The following is a 17,500-nucleotide window of genomic DNA, read 5'->3' as shown; positions in this document are numbered from 1 at the left end:
GATATATCTTATCTATGTTATCTAGGAATAAATTGTTACATTTCTTGTTGCTGTTCCTTTATTTAGTGAAATGTGTGGTAAAGCAATAAGCCCCGAGAGGTCGTAGGTTACACTGACAACAAAACAGCTAAGAGGCTCCGCTGCGCATCATGTTGAACAACACCCCTTAGCTGTTCCAAAGTCACTGTGACCTCTGACCTCTTGGGGCTTATCGCTGTGACCTACGACCTCTCGGGCTAATGTCTGTGACCTACGACCTCTCATGGTTTATCACTCTGACCTATGACCTATCGGAGCTTATCGCTGTGACCTACGACCTCTCGAGGCTTATCTCTGTGACCTACAACCTCTCAAGGTTTATCACTGTGACCTATGACCTATTGGAGCTTTTCGCTGTGACCTACGACCTCTCAGAGCTTATCGCTGTGACCTACGACCTCTCGGGGCTTATCGCTGTGACCTACGACCTCTCGGGGCTTATCGCTGTGACCTGCGACCTCTCGGGGCTTATCTCTTAAGTAAATGAGTATATTACACCTTTTTTGTGGTTTGGCAATCATCCTTTTTGGAAGCACTTCAATCAGAATAAGAATAGTAGGCTAACTAACATGCTAGTTGTCAAAGCCAGTCGGCATAACATTAGCTAACCCACAGGCTAAACTGCGGATTCCTTGAAATACTTAGCTTACGACCATAAACTGAGAAATCGTCTATTTTTCACAATCACACATTGATTGTCACCTACTATGTGTGTGTGTGTATGTATGTGTGTGTGTGTGTGTGTGTGTGCGTGCGTGTGTGTGTGTGTGTGTGTTTCAGGTTTACGGAGCAGCTACTCATGCAGTGTGTGTAAAGTGGTGTTAAACTCCATTGAACAGTATCATGCTCACCTCCAGGGATCCAAGCACCAGAACAAGTAAGTGTGTGTGTTTGTGTGTGTGTGTGTGTGTGTGTGTGTGTTTCTGTGTGGGTGTGTGTGTGTATGTGTGTAAAAGGTTGTCAACGCAGATCATTCTTATATATGTAAGCAGCTTTGACACTCTGCTGACAGACTAGGATTAGACTAGGAGGGATGGAGGGATGAGAGGAGAGGAGAGGAGAAGAGAGAGAATAGGGATGAGAGGAGAGGAGAAGAGAGAGAATAGGGATGAGAGGAGAGGAGAAGAGAGAGAAGAGAGAGAATAGGGATGAGGGGAGAGGAGAAGAGAGAGAAGAGAGAGAATAGGGATGAGAGGAGAAGAGAGAGAATAGGGATGAGAGGAGAGGAGAAGAGAGAGAATAGGGATGAGGGGAGAGGAGAAGAGAGAGAAGAGAGAGAATAGGGATGACAGGAGAGGAGAAGAGAGAGAATAGGGATGAGAGGAGAAGAGAAGAGAGAGAATAGGGATGAGAGAAGAGAAAAGAGAGGGATGAGAGGAGAAGAAAGGCAGATAGAAAAAGAGAAGAAAAGGTCTCAGACTTCCCCTTATCTTCCACGTCCTCACACACACGCACACACACACGCCCACCCACGCCCACCCACGCACACACACACACACACACATGCACACACACACACACACACCCACGCACACACACACACACACACACACACGCACACACATGCACACCCACGCACACATGCACACACACACACATACACACACACACACGCCCACGCACACACACACCCACGCACACACACCCACGCACACACACGTCCACACACACACACACACACACACACACACACACACACACACACACACACACACACACACACACACACACACACACACACACACACACGTCATATATAAAGATCTCCTCTGTCACTCTTGCTTTCATCACTTTTCTCTCTTTCCCTCAATCTCTCTCACTCTCTCCCTCCATCTCTCTCTCCCTCCATCTCTCTCCTTCCATCTCTCTCTCCATCTGTCCCTTCATCTCTCTCTCCTTCCATCTCTCTCTCTCTCTCTCTCTCTCTCTCTCTCTCTCTCTCCTCACCTATCCAGCTCTGCTCACACCCCCCCAAGCTTTGCTGTCACCATGACAAAAACAGCTCTGTTGGACACATGCCCCCTGTGTGTGTGTGTGTGTGTGTGTGTGTGTGTGTGTGTGTGTGTGTGTGTGTGTGTGTGAAAGTAGGGTAGGAGAGGTCACCTTATATCTAGCGACAGGGCTAGTATCTCAGGTGAGTTGAGATTTCCTCTGACAGACTATTGGCCGCTCACACATGCACACACACACACACACACACACACACACTCCCAAACATTACATGGCCACAGTTACACATGCTCACACACACACACACATTTTCCCCCTTTAATGTATGCTGCCTATATCATGACTATTTGTTTTATGAGCTGGTTACTATATACTATACTGTACAGAGGTCCATGGAGATAAAATAGCCATAAACATTTAATGTTTTATTAATGTGCAATGTTCATATCAAATAAACCTGAAATAAAATACATTAAAACCAAAAAGTAAAAATGTATTAGAGATGAAATAATGTCACATTTCATCTTCCATCAGCCCCCCTCTCCCCCCATGCTCCCTTTCTCTCTCTCCCTCTCTCTCTCTCCCTCTCTCCCTCTCTTTCTGTCTCTCTCCCTCTTTCCCTCTCTACCTCTCTTTCTCTCTCTTCCCCTCTCTACCTCTCTCTCCCTCTCTTCCGCTCTCTACCTCTCTCTCTCTTTCCCTCTCTTCCCCTCTCTACCTCTCTCTTTCCCTCTCTCCCTCTCTCTACCTCTCTCTCCCTCTCTCTCTCTCCCTCTCTTCCTCCCTCTCTCCCTCCCCCTCCCTTTGTCCCTCAAAAGAAAAATAATAGAATTGAAAGTCAACTAATTGAGATGAGAAGGAGATCTGCACCTTATTCTGATGTTGTGACTCTTGAGTGTGTGTGTGTGTGTGTGTGTGTGTGTGTGAGTTGTCAGCTATAATGTCTCACCTCCCAAGAGGATTTCTTTTCTCCACATTTCAAGTGAAAGGTCGTTGGGGCATTTCTGAAGTAGATTTCATCTTCAACCTCCTTGCACTCACACATGATCTGTGTCTCCCTATCATATTATATAGACAGAGAGCTCATCGTTTATATATAGACAGAGAGCTCATATTATATATATAGACACAGAGCTCATATTATATATATAGACTGAAAGCACATATTAAATATATAGACTGAAAGCACATATTATATATATAGACTGAAAGCACATATTAAATATATAGACTGAAAGCACATATTATATATATAGACTGAAAGCACATATTATATATATAGACTGAAAGCACATATTATATATATAGACTGAAAGCACATATATATATTCATCTGTCTATCTCTCTTTGTCTCTGCCAGCTCTGCTGTCACCATGACAACAAAATCTTACTTGTATGAGCAAAGTGTTTTCGTGTATGTGTGTGTGTGTGTGTGTGTGCGCATGCATGCGCACGTGCGTGTATGTGTGTGTGTGTGTGTGTGTGTGTGTGTGCGCATGCATGCGCACGTGCGTGTGTGTGTGTGTGTGTCTCCGTGCACGTTTGCAAATCTGATCTTCTGTCAGAGATCATATTAGTTCAGATCACACTGTGGGAACGTGAATGTGCAAAAAAAGTAGCTGAACTAGCTCTTCAAGTACCTTTCAGTTACTGTATGTGTGTGTGTGTGTGTGTGTCATCTTACTATGTCTTGTTAGTCTAAACTGCTTGACACCTGTCTTATCTTATTCTGCTATGTACAGTTTTACACTTTACTTAAAACAAGAAAAGCCATGTTATGTCACATTAAAATGATGTAATATTAATAAATATACTATAACAGGAGTGTACTGTGCTTTAAGTTCATTGTAATATTATATAAATACACTATTAGAGGAGTGGACTGAGCTTTAAGTTCATTGTAATATTATATAAATATACTATTACAGGAGTGGAATGTGCTTTAAGTTCATTGTAATATTATATAAATATACTATTACAGGAGTGTACTGTAACATAGTGGTGGAGGAAGTACTGAATCTCAGTACTTAAGTAAAAGTAAAAATACACAGAGAAATATTTACTTTAGTAAAAGTAAAAGTACCACAATGACAACCCTACTTAAGTAAAAGTAAAAAGTACCTGCTTTTAAATGTACTTTAAGTATTAAAAGTAAAAGTATTTGCATAATGATTTATTCTCTTAATATCTATATTCTAAAACGAAAAATCAGTATGGGCTGTGGCATTTTAATTAAGCTAGTTTTAGGTTATACTCGACTAGATAGTTTTAAACTAATGCAATTGTGCTTACCATCTGTGGCCCAGTTTACATTCTGACCTACAATTCTAGAGACTGTAATTCTGGTTACCTAACTAGAGTGATCTGCTGAGTAATATCATTCAGCAAAACACGAGAGCCTGAAGTTTAACGGGGTAGACAAGGGAAACGTCGGGTGGATCGTAATGCCAATTCTGCTGATTGAACAGAAAAGTTGCTGAGAAAGGTGTCTTTATGATTAAGTTCAGTTTCACTTGCGCAGACGCATAGACATTGAATGAGCGCTCACATTTCTACCCCCCAATTGTAGGCTATTCATCTTTATTTGATCACACACAATTAAGGAATATTTCCTAATCTGGAAAATGTTATGTTTTTTTCCGGCCACCGGTTCATTAATAGTCTACCATTCATTTGTGCCGCAAATGATCAGACGTGTGACAGAAGCATGGGCATAGCCTGTAACTTCGCTGATCCGCGGATAGCAATCTCATCGGAGAGGAGGCCCTAACTCTGCAGATAACAGACAGAGAAAGGCACAGAACACAGTTGCATGTACAGTGTAGCCATGGGTCTGGTGAATATAGCCTACCGAATGCAGATGGCTACAAGCTCACGCTTTGCCTGGTCTAGACTAGAAGCTTCTAGACAGAATCTTTGGTAGCAACCCCGCCCCCTGGTAAAACAAACGTGTTTGTCAGAGAGAAAAAAAAGAGAGTAAAAGTATGCACTATAAATTTTACTTAAGTAAAGTACAAATACGTGGAAAATTTACTTAAGTACAGTAACGAAGTATTTGTACTTCGTTACATTCCACCACTGTAAATAGACTATTACAGGAGTGGAATGTGCTTTAAGTTCATTGTAATATTATATAACTATACTATTACAGGAGTGTACTGTAACATTATATAACTATACTATTACAGGAGTGTACTGTAACATTATATAAATAGACTATTGCAGGAGTTTACTGTAACATTATATAAATATACTATTACAGGAGTGTACTGTAACATTATATAAATAGACTATTACAGGAGTGGTCTGAGCTTTAAGTTCATTGTAATATTATATAACTATACTATTACAGGAGTGGAATGTGCTTTAAGTTCATTGTAACATTATATAAATATACTATTACAGGAGTGTACTGTAACATTATATAAATAGACTATTACAGGAGTGGTCTGAGCTTTAATTTCATTGGTGTGTTGTCTTCTTGTGTCTCTCCTTTAGTCTGAAGCAACACCAGCAGTGATGATACACACACACTGATGAGGACACCACAACTCTGCAGGCCATGTGTATAAGGACATCTCATGTGTGTGTGTGTGTGTGTGTGTGTGTGTGTGTGTGTGTGTGTGTGTGTGTGTCTGTGTCTGTGTGTGTGAACTCTAACTCCCCCTTGAACCTTCAGCATGAAGTCCAGTTCCAGCTCCTCCGTCGACTTCTGATGATGTCACTCGGGGTACCAGCAACATGCCTGATGATGTCATAGTTCTTGTTATGTGGACTAAATGCTCTCACCTCACAAGAGCCTCACACACACACACACACACACACACACAAATACACATAATACTCTTTTTTCTCTCTCTCACACACATACACACACACACACAGTAAACACCTGCACCAATGCAAAGCATCTACACAGCCACACACACACACACAAAATACACAGACTGGGTTCCTATAAATAACCTTTCACATTTGGCACTTCTCTCTTTTAATCTCTCTCTCTCTCTCTCTCTCTCTCTCACACACACACACACACACACACACACTTCCATGACACCCATGAAAAGAAATCTGTTGAAGTTTGATGAGTGTGTTTTGTTCAGTTGATGTGTTTATCGTCTGGTGCCGTGCCATGTCTCTGTGAGTACATAGAGAGTGCCACTGGGTCCTAGTGTCCGCCCTCTCTGGCAGGTGCTGTTTGGTTAGCTGCTGGGTCCTAGTGTCCGCCCTCTCTGGCAGGTGCTGTTTAGTTTGCTGTTTTCTTTATGAATTTCTATGCAAATGTTGGGATGTTGTAGCTCTATGCACTGTGCGTGCATGTGTGTGTGCGCGTTAGGGCGTGTGAGCGCACGTGTGTGTGTATGCGTGTGAGCGTGTGTGTGTGTGTATGCCAGTGGCGGTTGCTGCTCTTTGCAATAGGGGAAGCTCTGATAAAAATGGTCAATTTTTAAATTAATATTATTAAGGTGCTATATTGTTCTTTGAGGGCAAAAATGATCCCCAAACCCAGAATAGACCAAACAGTAGGCTATAGAGTTAGCATGGCAGACATGCAGCTTGGGGGAGTTTAGGCTAGGTCCTAGCCTTCTAGAGTTATTTCTCTGTGTACGTTCATCTGCCTTGCTGTTTTATTTTTAATCTCCCCTGGTGGGCTTTTAAAATTCAAGTAAACATTAGCATAATGTAGCTTACACTGTTATATAGCACGCTACCTAACTTAGCCTAAATACACAACTGAAAAAAAAGCAAGTCACAAACTCTGTAACTCCACATTACGGTTTTATTTACAGTATGCTATTTACAAAGACAAATAGAAACCGACTGTATTGCTCACAAATTATGAGAATTTGAGCTACAACTTGCCTTTGTCTCTTGACTTCACCTGCCAACACTAACGTTAACGCATCCCTTGAACTTGAACCACTTCCTGTCAGATCGCGAAATATGCTGTCAATCAAAAAAAGTCCAGCCTCTATGACGGTTCCTCCAATCATCATACAGAAGCTCGGCGTCCGGGCCATCCCACTGTCCCATTCACTCCTAGAGACGCCGAGCTTCCCTGGAAATGACGATTTTGTGGCGTTTGTCCAATAAAGATCTAGCTTTTCTGCACTGAGATCAGCCCACTCTGTAGTGCCATTGAAAGTCCAGTGAAGCCGAGCGTCTATGGGTTTTTTGCATGGTTTTTTGATGGATCGTGTCGTCACAGCAATGTATTACGGGTGCGAAATCACAATATATGACCGGCAAAGCCTTATTGCTGAACAAACTAGCCATGAAATTGAACATGTTTTCAGTTTTTAGTTGGAATAGTAGGCTAGAAGCTAATGTGATAGTGTTATTTGATGTGATTTTCCGTGGTATTTTAGAGGAGGCTCAGCTTCCCCTGTAGTCTTAGAGCAATCGCCTCTGGTGTATGCGTGCGTGCGTGCGTGCATGTGTGTGCACGTGTGTGTGTGTGTGTAAAGGAAGTTATCCAGTAGATTGACATGACTTGGAGATAATTGTTCATAATAAAGTGTTGATGATGAACTGCTGACTCTGTGACTGGGATTCCTCTAAAGCAGCAGAGAAGGTCAGAACTGTTTTTAACTCCACACAACCTACACTAGCATTCAACACACACACACACATGACATGCACACACACACACACACACACACAACCTACACTTGCAATCAACACTCACACACATGACATGCACACACACACACGCACACACAACCTACACTAGCATTCAACACTCACACACACACACACACACACACACACAACCTACACTAGCATTCAACACTCACACACACACACACACACACACACAACCTACTCTAGCATTTAACATTCACACACACACACATGTAACTCCTAAGCTTCTGAGCTACATACACAAATATGTTCTGCTCTGATCGATCCATCTTTCCAGAAGCATTAAAATGTCGATCCATCAGCCATCTGAGGTAGCCATTCACACACACACACACACCATCTGAGGTAGCCATTCACACACACACACACACACCATCTGAGGTAGTGTAACTAGAGTGAGATACTCTTCTTTATCCATCAGCCATCTGATCACACATGCACACACACACACACACACCATCTGATCACACATGCACACACACACCATCTGAGGTAGCCATGTACACACACACACCATCTGAGGTAGACATGTACACACACACACACACACACCATCTGATCACACATACACATGCACACACACACACACACACACACCATCTTAGGTAGCTGTGCACAAGTGTGTCTAGATATTTTCCTTGCCAAAATGTAGCTTATATTTCGAGCCTAATTTAAAGCCCTTCCTGACAAGCTAGCTTGTAATGGTTAGTAACACACACACACACACACACACACACATTATTTATTGTGTTACTGGATATCAGCATAATCCTATTCAGTACAATAACCTCTGGAAGACATTCAGCTCAAATCAGACATTCAGCCTTTTTTTTTTACATATTACAGTTTTCCAACTAATCACAACAGTTGAAATGTGATTTTGAAGTATAAGTGTTCCATTAGCCTTATTAGATATAATGCATATTATTTGATTTGTTAGTGTGTGGCTTTAACATGGGCACATGGTATGTCAGGGATATCTATTAGGTTTGAAGTGTCTTGTGAATGTATAAATGCACATGTTGCTCTTTAAGCTTGTGTGTAGATCAGTTGAATGCAATCTGCAAGATGTGATCATGTTTATATGTGTATGATTCATTATTAGACTAAGCACTACTTGTACACTTGTACATGGTACTTGTACATGTATGGTGATCATGTTTATATGTTTATGTGTGTGTGTGTGTGTGTGTGTGTATTATTAGCCTAAACACTACTTGTACATGGGTGATCATGTTTATATGTTTGTGTGTGTGTGTGTGTGTGTGTGTATGTATTATTAGCCTAAACACTACTTGTACACTTGTACATGGGTGATCATGTTTATATGTTTATGTGTGTGTGTGTGTGTGTGTGTGTGTGTGTGTATTATTAGCCTAAACACTATACTTGTACACTTGTACATGGGTGATGATAATGTTTATGTTTATGTGTGTGTGTGTGTTCCATTAAAAGATCATGATATAATGTGTTTCTGCGGGTTGAGGGAGGCTAAAAGTAAGAGAGTGTATGTGTGAAAGAGAGACTGTGTGAAAGTTTCTAGGTTTGTGTGTGTGTGTGTGTGAGAGAGAGAGAGAGAGAGTGTGTGTGGTGTGTTGAAATGTGTGTGTGTGTGTGTGTGAAAGACAGGTAGCTGATTCTATGAACTGTTAGATCAAACTCTAAATCTGTTCTTCAGGCTGCTGACATCTCCATAGTAACGGGGGAAAAGCTGCTTGTCATATCTAATGGGGAGGAGTGTGTGTGTGTGTGTGTGTGTGTGTGTGTGAGGGAGAGAGAGAGAGAGATTTTATGTAGGGGTTTCACAAGGATGTCTATTTAAGATACAACACAAGAACAAAACGCAGAGCTAAATATAGACTTTATGTTGATCTTCACTTTGATCTATACTGTAACTAAGCAACAACTAGTTGTACGATTTTAAGTATTCACTTTAGACTGAGCACTGTGGCCCAATAAAACACACACACTCATAAAGACACACACACACACACATACACACTCATACACCCCCACACTGGCATACTGCAGAGAGGGAGAGAGTGACAGACTGCATTGAGAGAGTGACTGCAGGTGGTTGTGTGTGTTTGTGTGCTCTTTCAAAGACGAACATCTCTCCTCTCTCTCTCTCTCTCTCTCTCTGACACACACACACACACACCCCCTGATGACCCTATGTCTCCAGAGGAGAAGTGGAGGGAAGATGAATCCGCTGCAATGCATCCTGGGAGTCTCCCGCTCCTCAGTTTCAGAACTGCAGAACATCAGAGGAAATAATTCATCACAAAGACACTTATATGGGAGGATACTCATGCAAAGAGCGCTGTTTGAGTGTGTGTGTGTGAGAGAAAGAGAGATGGAGTGTGTATGTCTCAGAGAGTGTTGCCGGCTGCTTTCATAGAGGGAATGTTGTTGGATTGGTAGTGAGTGTGTGTGTGTGTGTATGAGTCTGTGTGTGAGAGAGAAAGATTGTGTGTGTGCATGCGTGCCTGTATGTGTGTGTGTGTGTGAAAGAGACAGAGGAAGGCTGGTGAATTAGGATATCAATATTTCAACAAAGAAAGCTTCACTTACGGATCATTAGGACTCAAACACTCTCTTCTCTTCTCACTGCATCTCTTAACGTACATCAATTAAACAACACAAGCCTAATTGGTGTGTGTGTGTGTGTAGAAGTTTTAGTTTCAAACCTCTTATAACTTCCTAAATCCATCTAATTGTGCTCCTCATCTGCATAATAGTTATAACCCCCCCCCCCCCACACACACACACACACACACACACACAAACAGTGTGCGAGAGCAGTGCACATGATGTAATCTGCACACTAAAACTCTATATGAAGGAAAGGGGGAGAGATATACCACCATCACACAGTGATGCACACACACACACATACAGTACACACACACACACAAATACACACAAACACACACACACACACACATTGTGCTTCGGGTATGTGTTGGCTGCAGCACCTGCAGAGGATGACTGAAGGAAAACCAGCAAGATCACAGAAACACACACACACACACACACATCTGTAAATAATAATAATAATAATAATAAGCTTTATTTGTATAGCACCTTTCATACACAGAATGCAGCTCAAAGTGCTTTACATTTGGAGCATGTAACACATTAATAGAGTCAGTCAGTCATTATCAATCACTTTTCTTCATTGCTGTGGCTGTTTATGATCCAATCAGCAACATATCAGAAATATAGAAAATAACATGTAACACAGTTATTAGAGAAGAGTCAGTCATTCCCCTTTGTTGCTGTGGCCGTTTATGATCCAATCAGCAACATATCAGAAATACTATTGTACTACTATAGATATACTGTATAAAGGCTTTGCTAACAAATGCCTAGGCTAACAAATGCTTAGGCCCTGTTAATGCGGACTCCAAGCAGCCAGCCTTAGCTTGTTCTTAGCAGATGTCGCAATTATTTGACTTTATACACAGACATTCAAGACTGGCAGCCTTAACCTTTACCCCCCATAAGCACGCCATATGGCAACTGTGGCAAGGAAAAACTCCCATATTCCAGGAAGAAACCTTGAGCAGAACCTGACTTAATAGGGGGAGCCCATCTGCTTCTGGCTGGCTGCGCCCTCCAATGGCAACAGATGTAGAATAATCTGAAAAAGTAGTCTACAGGATAAGATGAGTAATCTAAAGGCTTTCTTATACAGGTATGTTTTCAGATCTTTTTTAAAAATATTTACTGAACTCGCCTGCTTGATGTACAGAGGCAGGGTGTTCCATAGTTTGGGGGCATAATGGATAAAAGCAGCTTCTCCACTTTGTTTGTGGAGCACTTTGGGTACGATTAAAAGATTAGAATTGGATGATCTAAGTTTCCTTTGTGGTTGATAAGATATTAAAAGCTCAGAGATATATGAAGGTGCTATGTCATTCAGAGCTTTGTAAGTAATTAACATAACCTTAAAATCAATTCTATAGGAAACAGGGAGCCAGTGCAGTTCAGCCAACACAGGGGTGATGTGTTCTCTCTTCTTGGTCTTAGTTAAAAGTCTAGCCGCAGAGTTCTGTATGAGTGCCTATTTTATTTAGATGTTTTTTGGGAAGACCAGTGAAAAGTGCATTGCAGTAGTCTAACAGGCTAGTGATAAAGGCATGAATTAGTTTTTCTGCATCTTGTTGAGTTAAAAAGGGCTGCACTCTTTGGCAATGTTTCTCAGGTGGAAATAGGCTGTCTGAGTAACTTTACTAATATGGGGCTTAAAACTTAACCCCCCCCCCCCCCAAAACACACACACGCACACAGAGATGCACACACCTGCACTCACCTGCACACATAGACACTGTATGCAGGGTAAGTTTTAGTTGGGCAGGATCTCTCCTTAGCCCAGTAACTTAGGACACACACATATACATGCATGTGTACACACATACATTATAAATAGACACACACACACACACACACACATACTTTACAAATACACACACATACAGTATACATGCATGTGCTCACACATACATTACAAATACACACACATATACATGCATGTGCACACACATACATTACAAATACACACACACACACCACACACACACACATTACATAGCTACTGCATCTCAGTCTGTGTGTTTAGAATAGCAATGATAGTTCTAATCTCCTCTAACACACGCACACACACACACACACACAGAGAGAGAGAGTCTACTGAAGATAGTCTCAGTTGACACCTTTCACAGCTTACCCTGTGCTCAGCAGGGAATAACATATTACACCCCCCCCCCCCCCACACACACACACACAGAGGCATACAAACACACACACACACAGGCATACAAACACGCACACACAGAGGCATACAAACACGCACACACAGAGGCATACAAACACGCACACACACGCACAGGCATACAAACACGCACACACATACACACACGCACACACACACACACACACACATACACACACACACACACACACACACACACACACATACACACACACACACATATACACACACATATACACACACACACACACAAACCACAGCTGTATGTCCTTCCTCTGTGGTAGCAAGAGTTTGGTGGAAAGTGGGGCAGGCAGTCGTGTTCAAATCCACACACACTCACCCACATACACATTCACACACACACACACACACAGAAACATAGACATTTCAAACACACCACCAAACACAAACGTTTCAAACACACACACACACACACACACACACACACACACACACACACACACACACACACACACAGAAACATAGACATTTCAAACACACCACCAAACACAAACGTTTCAAACACACACACACACACACACACACACAAACACACTCATACACCATGTCTAGACACCCAGAGGCAGCTGGATTCAGAACAAACCTACTCAACACACTGAGTGTGCTTATCATATCAAGATATTACAAACACAAACACACACACACACACACACACACACACACACACACACACTAGTCCTTCCTCCCCCTGTAGGGATGTGACTGTGCTGTGTCAGAGATGCTTTGATGTCCACAGTAGCCTATCAGCTGTGTGTGTGTGTGTGTGTGTGTGTGTTTGTGTGTAACTGTATACATAATTGACCTTGTTGGAGGATTAAAGTGAGACCCAGAGGCAAAGCCTGCACACTTTTCTCACATTTACAGAAACACACACACACACACACACACACATACACACACACGGCTCTATCTCTTTCTCTGCCTGTAGGCATGTCTGGTCTAGTCTGTCCACACATGTGTACACACACACACACACACACACACACACAAACACACAACAGGTTCTACTGTTGACATGACTCAGGTCTGCGTGTGTGTGTGTGTACACAGCAAATTGGACAGTGTAAATGATACTCTGTAGGAGTACATTTTACACCTGTTTCGGTGTGTATATGGGTCCAAGTGTCCAGTGTTCTCCCAACACTGGACACCAGAGTTAAAATATTAACACTATCACAGAGTTAAATTTCTAACACCACAAGTGTTCAAATGAACTCTTTCAGAGGCATCATTTGACACTACTTTGAGTAACTTCAACACCTGTAATAAACTCACGGTTCAACATATTTAATTTCAAACCTGTCAAGACAGTGTCAAAAAAGCATTACAATGTTTGGATAAAATCCACAATCTAGTTTGAAACAATACAGCTGACATTCATAAAAAGCAATATACTAAAGGCATTACTTTGTTCCTCATTGTTACAATTCATGAATGGCTTTAAATAATCATGTCTAAAGACCAGGAAGTTCTGGCAAAATATAAAAACATGTATACGTACTGGACTGGCGTAATTATGTGATTGTCTACAGTGCTCTGGGGTAGTGTATCCACATCTCAGCACCTTCTGTGGCCAAAAGACGACAAGTGAATCGTGCCAATCATGTGATGTGTTGTGGATACACGGTACCAATCATGTGTTGTGATCTCGCCGCTGGAGCGAGGCCGGTGTTGTGAAGCCTTGCACACGCGCAGTTCTGCCCGAAATAGATGCCCGATAAGGGCCCAAAATGCGTTGCAATATGGCCGCAGAGTGGAGGGACTTGCCTTTGGTGTATCATAAAGTGGTGTTTGGAAATCAAGAGTCCAACATGGGTGTCTTGGTGAGGTTCTTGGATCCTTCCAAAATTCCCCACTTCCATAAATTGAGAGGAAATATCTTCTCCAAACAGTAGCTGGAAGTCCTGCAGTCCTACAATCATCACCATGACAGACAAAACAAGAGTTAAGTCAAAACAAGGTCATTTGAAATAATAATACAGTGATGAAATGTTTTATACATCACTTAATAGTTTAAAATGTTCTAATACACGTCTACATTTACTGGCTGCTGTCAAAAATGCATTGTTTTACCTCTTGTAATTCCTGATTCTTTGACAGGAAAAAAGAAAAAGGTATCAAATTTTAATTGTAGATATTCATATAATTTAGGACCTTACCTTGCTCCAGAAATCCATATTAGAAAAGTCCATCATCCAGCTTCATCCAGTCCACCACTTCTTTCTTGATATCCTTTAAAATAAATTAGGAGATGTTAATACATTTAAAAAAAAGAAACCTTCGTGCAAACGGCAAGTTAAAACTTGGCCAGCGGTTATATTTACCTGTATTGACAACACGAACTTGAAATTAACTTATTGATGGTGGGGGTGAATGCTAACTTTTTTATGAAAAGTTCATTGGCTTTGATATAAGATTGACGGTGAGATAACTAACGTTATGCTAGCGTGCTACCTTAAATAACCTGGAAACTTCACAGTAGGCTAGCTTTGTTAACCCAGTCTCTTAAAAAAAAGTAAAACATGACCAATGCTTATATTCACCAGTATTTGACGGCACGAACGTCAAATTAATTCAATCATGGCGAGAAATCCCAACATTTATCAGAAAAAGAGTTTGGTCAGATTTGATATGGCGTGCTAAAATGTGCTAGTGCACTAACATTAAAGTTAACTTACCATTAAGCTAGTTTTAACGTTAGTAACGTTAACACGGGAATTCCACCTCGTGAACCCAGTAAATCCTTAGCACAAACGTTAAGTTTAAACATGCATGACAGGAACATTAAAAGAAAGTTACAATGCTGGGCAAAGAAAACTCATCAGACAAACTACATCTTGCATTTCACCTTACCTTTCTTTCGCCGAAGTCAGGCAGCCATTGTTCTCAGGTGACTTCACTTATCCAGACAGAGACGTCCGACGACGTAATGACGTAATATGCGAACTCTAAGGACTCAATCAGATTATAGACACCCTGGGAGTTTGTGCAGTAAAAATAAACTCTGGACCAACACTGGCAAAAGAATGGACACCGCTAAAACTATATAAAAAACACCGACAAGTGTACAAAATCCTCAGTATACTCCACAGTGTAAAAAATTATACTCTTTAACCTCATACTCTGGGAAAATAACACTCTGGCATTTGCTGTGTATGTATGTGTGTGTAAGTGCATATGTGTATACATATATCCATGTGTGTGTGTGTGTGTGTGTGTGTATGTATAGATGAAGATAAGTGTGTGCAGTTCTCCTCAGTCTATGTGTATAATACACATACGGTATGTTTTATTTAAATCTCTGTGTGTGTCTGTGTGTGTGTGTGTGTGTGTGTGTGTGTGTGTGGGTGGGTGGCTATCATATAACATAATATTACCATTATTTGACTAAGGGTTCCCCTGGTAAAGATGGGTGAAAATAGAATAAAACACTGAGAGATACAGTGTAATTGGCTACTTTAGGTTCTTCTAGCAGAGCCTCCTCTTTGACAAGTGCTTGTGTTTACACTTGAATATGGAGCTCCAGTCACCTCGGACCCCCAATGAGTCAGAGAGAGCGAGTGAGTGCAGTCCTGTCCACTTGCACGGCTCCATGGCCCTGGGTTCAGTCCTGTCCACTTGCTCTGCTCCATGGCCCTGAGTTCAGTACACGTATTTAAGGGCACTGCCAGGAGTGTGCCATTATAGTGGGCCATCCGGGCCGATTTTTTGTCCCAGCCCTGTCTCCTACCCTCCTCTCTTTTCTTCACTTTTGCTCTCTTCTCCTCTCTCCTCTCCTCCCTCCTCCTCTGTCCTCTCCTACCCTCATCTCCTCCTCTCCTCTCTCCTCCTCCTCCTCTCCTCCTCTTCCTCTCATCTCTCTTCTCCTCCTCTGTCCTTCTTTCCCTCTTTCTTTTCTTCTCCTATTTCTTTGTTTCATTTCCCTCATGGCCAAAGCACACCTGCTACTGTGTGTGTGTGTGTGTGTGTGTGTGTGTGTCACATATGAGAAATTCTTGGCCTCTTGTGAGAAGAGAGATGAAAGAAGTGAACAGTTAAGTGCACACACTGTAGACACACACAAACACACACACACACAAATGTCTGCCCTGTTAGTTCCAGCTTTTAGGCATAGCTAATTATACATGCTACATGCATAAAGGCATGAGATACACATTATACACACACACACACACACACACACACACACATGCATGAAAGCACCGTTAGTGGTGAACATGCCCTATAATGGGCTAGACTCAAGATCATCCTTGATTAATTAACTAACAGTGTGTGTGTGTGTGGGGTATTTGTGTTTTTGTGTGTGTGTGTGCAGGGGCGTAGATTTGCGTGGGGACCGAAGGACGTGCCCACACCAATGTCAAATTAGGACTGAAATGTCCCCACCAATATTCAAGGAAAAACCGCTCACATGCGCTACACAAAGAGTTAAATCATTTCTCACTTCAGTGCTGCGGATCATCTCGTACAGATCTTGTAATGTGCAGTAGCCTATAAGGGTAAATCGCGCTGATTTGAAGTTACCTATAATAACTACAAGTGAGCCGCAGACTCCAGCGCAGCATGCAGCGCTTCAGCTTTACTTCACTACAAGCATGAAGTGCGTCCAAATTCACCCATTCTTCTCTGTTGAACTTCTTGAGAAGTAGGTTACTCATCACACGTGTCACATGAAAGAGCCTTTTCTCAGCTTTTAAACGGTGCTAGCTAGCCACTGTTTGCTGTGATTCAGTAACAGTACAGTTCGCGAGAAAAATAAAAAAAACATCCACATCCATTCATCTCGGTGGAATATCGTAGGCCTACACACTCTTCACGCAACACATGACAAACCATATATCAGAATAAACAGCAGACCTTACCGAACACAAAGGTGTAATGCATTCTCGTGTATAGTTAGCTGTTCCAGAGTAATCCGGTTTTGAAATAAATTATAGCAAAATTCAACATTTCGGCTGCATTTCTTAAAACTGAGCTGTGCTTACATCGCCTAGATATCTGTAAATATTAGAATCATAGAACAGTCAGCTCATGGTTAAGAGTTTGTCAATGTAGCCTTAATGA

At 41.8% G+C, this 17,500-nt stretch overlaps 1 protein-coding gene and 1 long non-coding RNA gene across 3 annotated transcripts in view; one reads left to right on the top strand and one right to left on the bottom strand.

Annotated features, from left to right (window-relative positions):
• The window catches only part of LOC143123878 (zinc finger matrin-type protein 4), a 22,019-nt gene extending 16,510 nt beyond the window's left edge, over window positions 1–5,509 (top strand). For both annotated transcript variants that reach the window (XM_076285156.1, XM_076285155.1), the window contains 2 exons: window positions 820–916; window positions 5,488–5,509. In XM_076285156.1, coding sequence (XP_076141271.1) covers window positions 820–916; window positions 5,488–5,509 — 119 coding nt within the window. The remainder of the gene's footprint in view (window positions 1–819; window positions 917–5,487) is intronic.
• An 8,204-nt stretch (window positions 5,510–13,713) lies between these two features.
• On the bottom strand, window positions 13,714–15,327 carry LOC143123877 (uncharacterized). The gene is made up of 3 exons (XR_012986934.1): window positions 15,290–15,327; window positions 14,596–14,668; window positions 13,714–14,348 (listed from the first exon to the last, which is right to left on the bottom strand). It is a non-coding gene; the product is annotated as an uncharacterized LOC143123877 (long non-coding RNA).
• Between the last annotated feature and the right edge of the window lie 2,173 nt (window positions 15,328–17,500).

The sequence above is a fragment of the Alosa pseudoharengus genome, unplaced genomic scaffold (assembly GCF_046254945.1).
Source record: "Alosa pseudoharengus isolate Yale_2024_CS ecotype anadromous, Long Island Sound unplaced genomic scaffold, YU_APseudo_1.1 YU_APseudo_1.1_scf_15, whole genome shotgun sequence".
Lineage (NCBI taxonomy): Eukaryota > Metazoa > Chordata > Actinopteri > Clupeiformes > Clupeidae > Alosa > Alosa pseudoharengus.
This window is presented reverse-complemented; position numbering and strand designations above follow the sequence as displayed.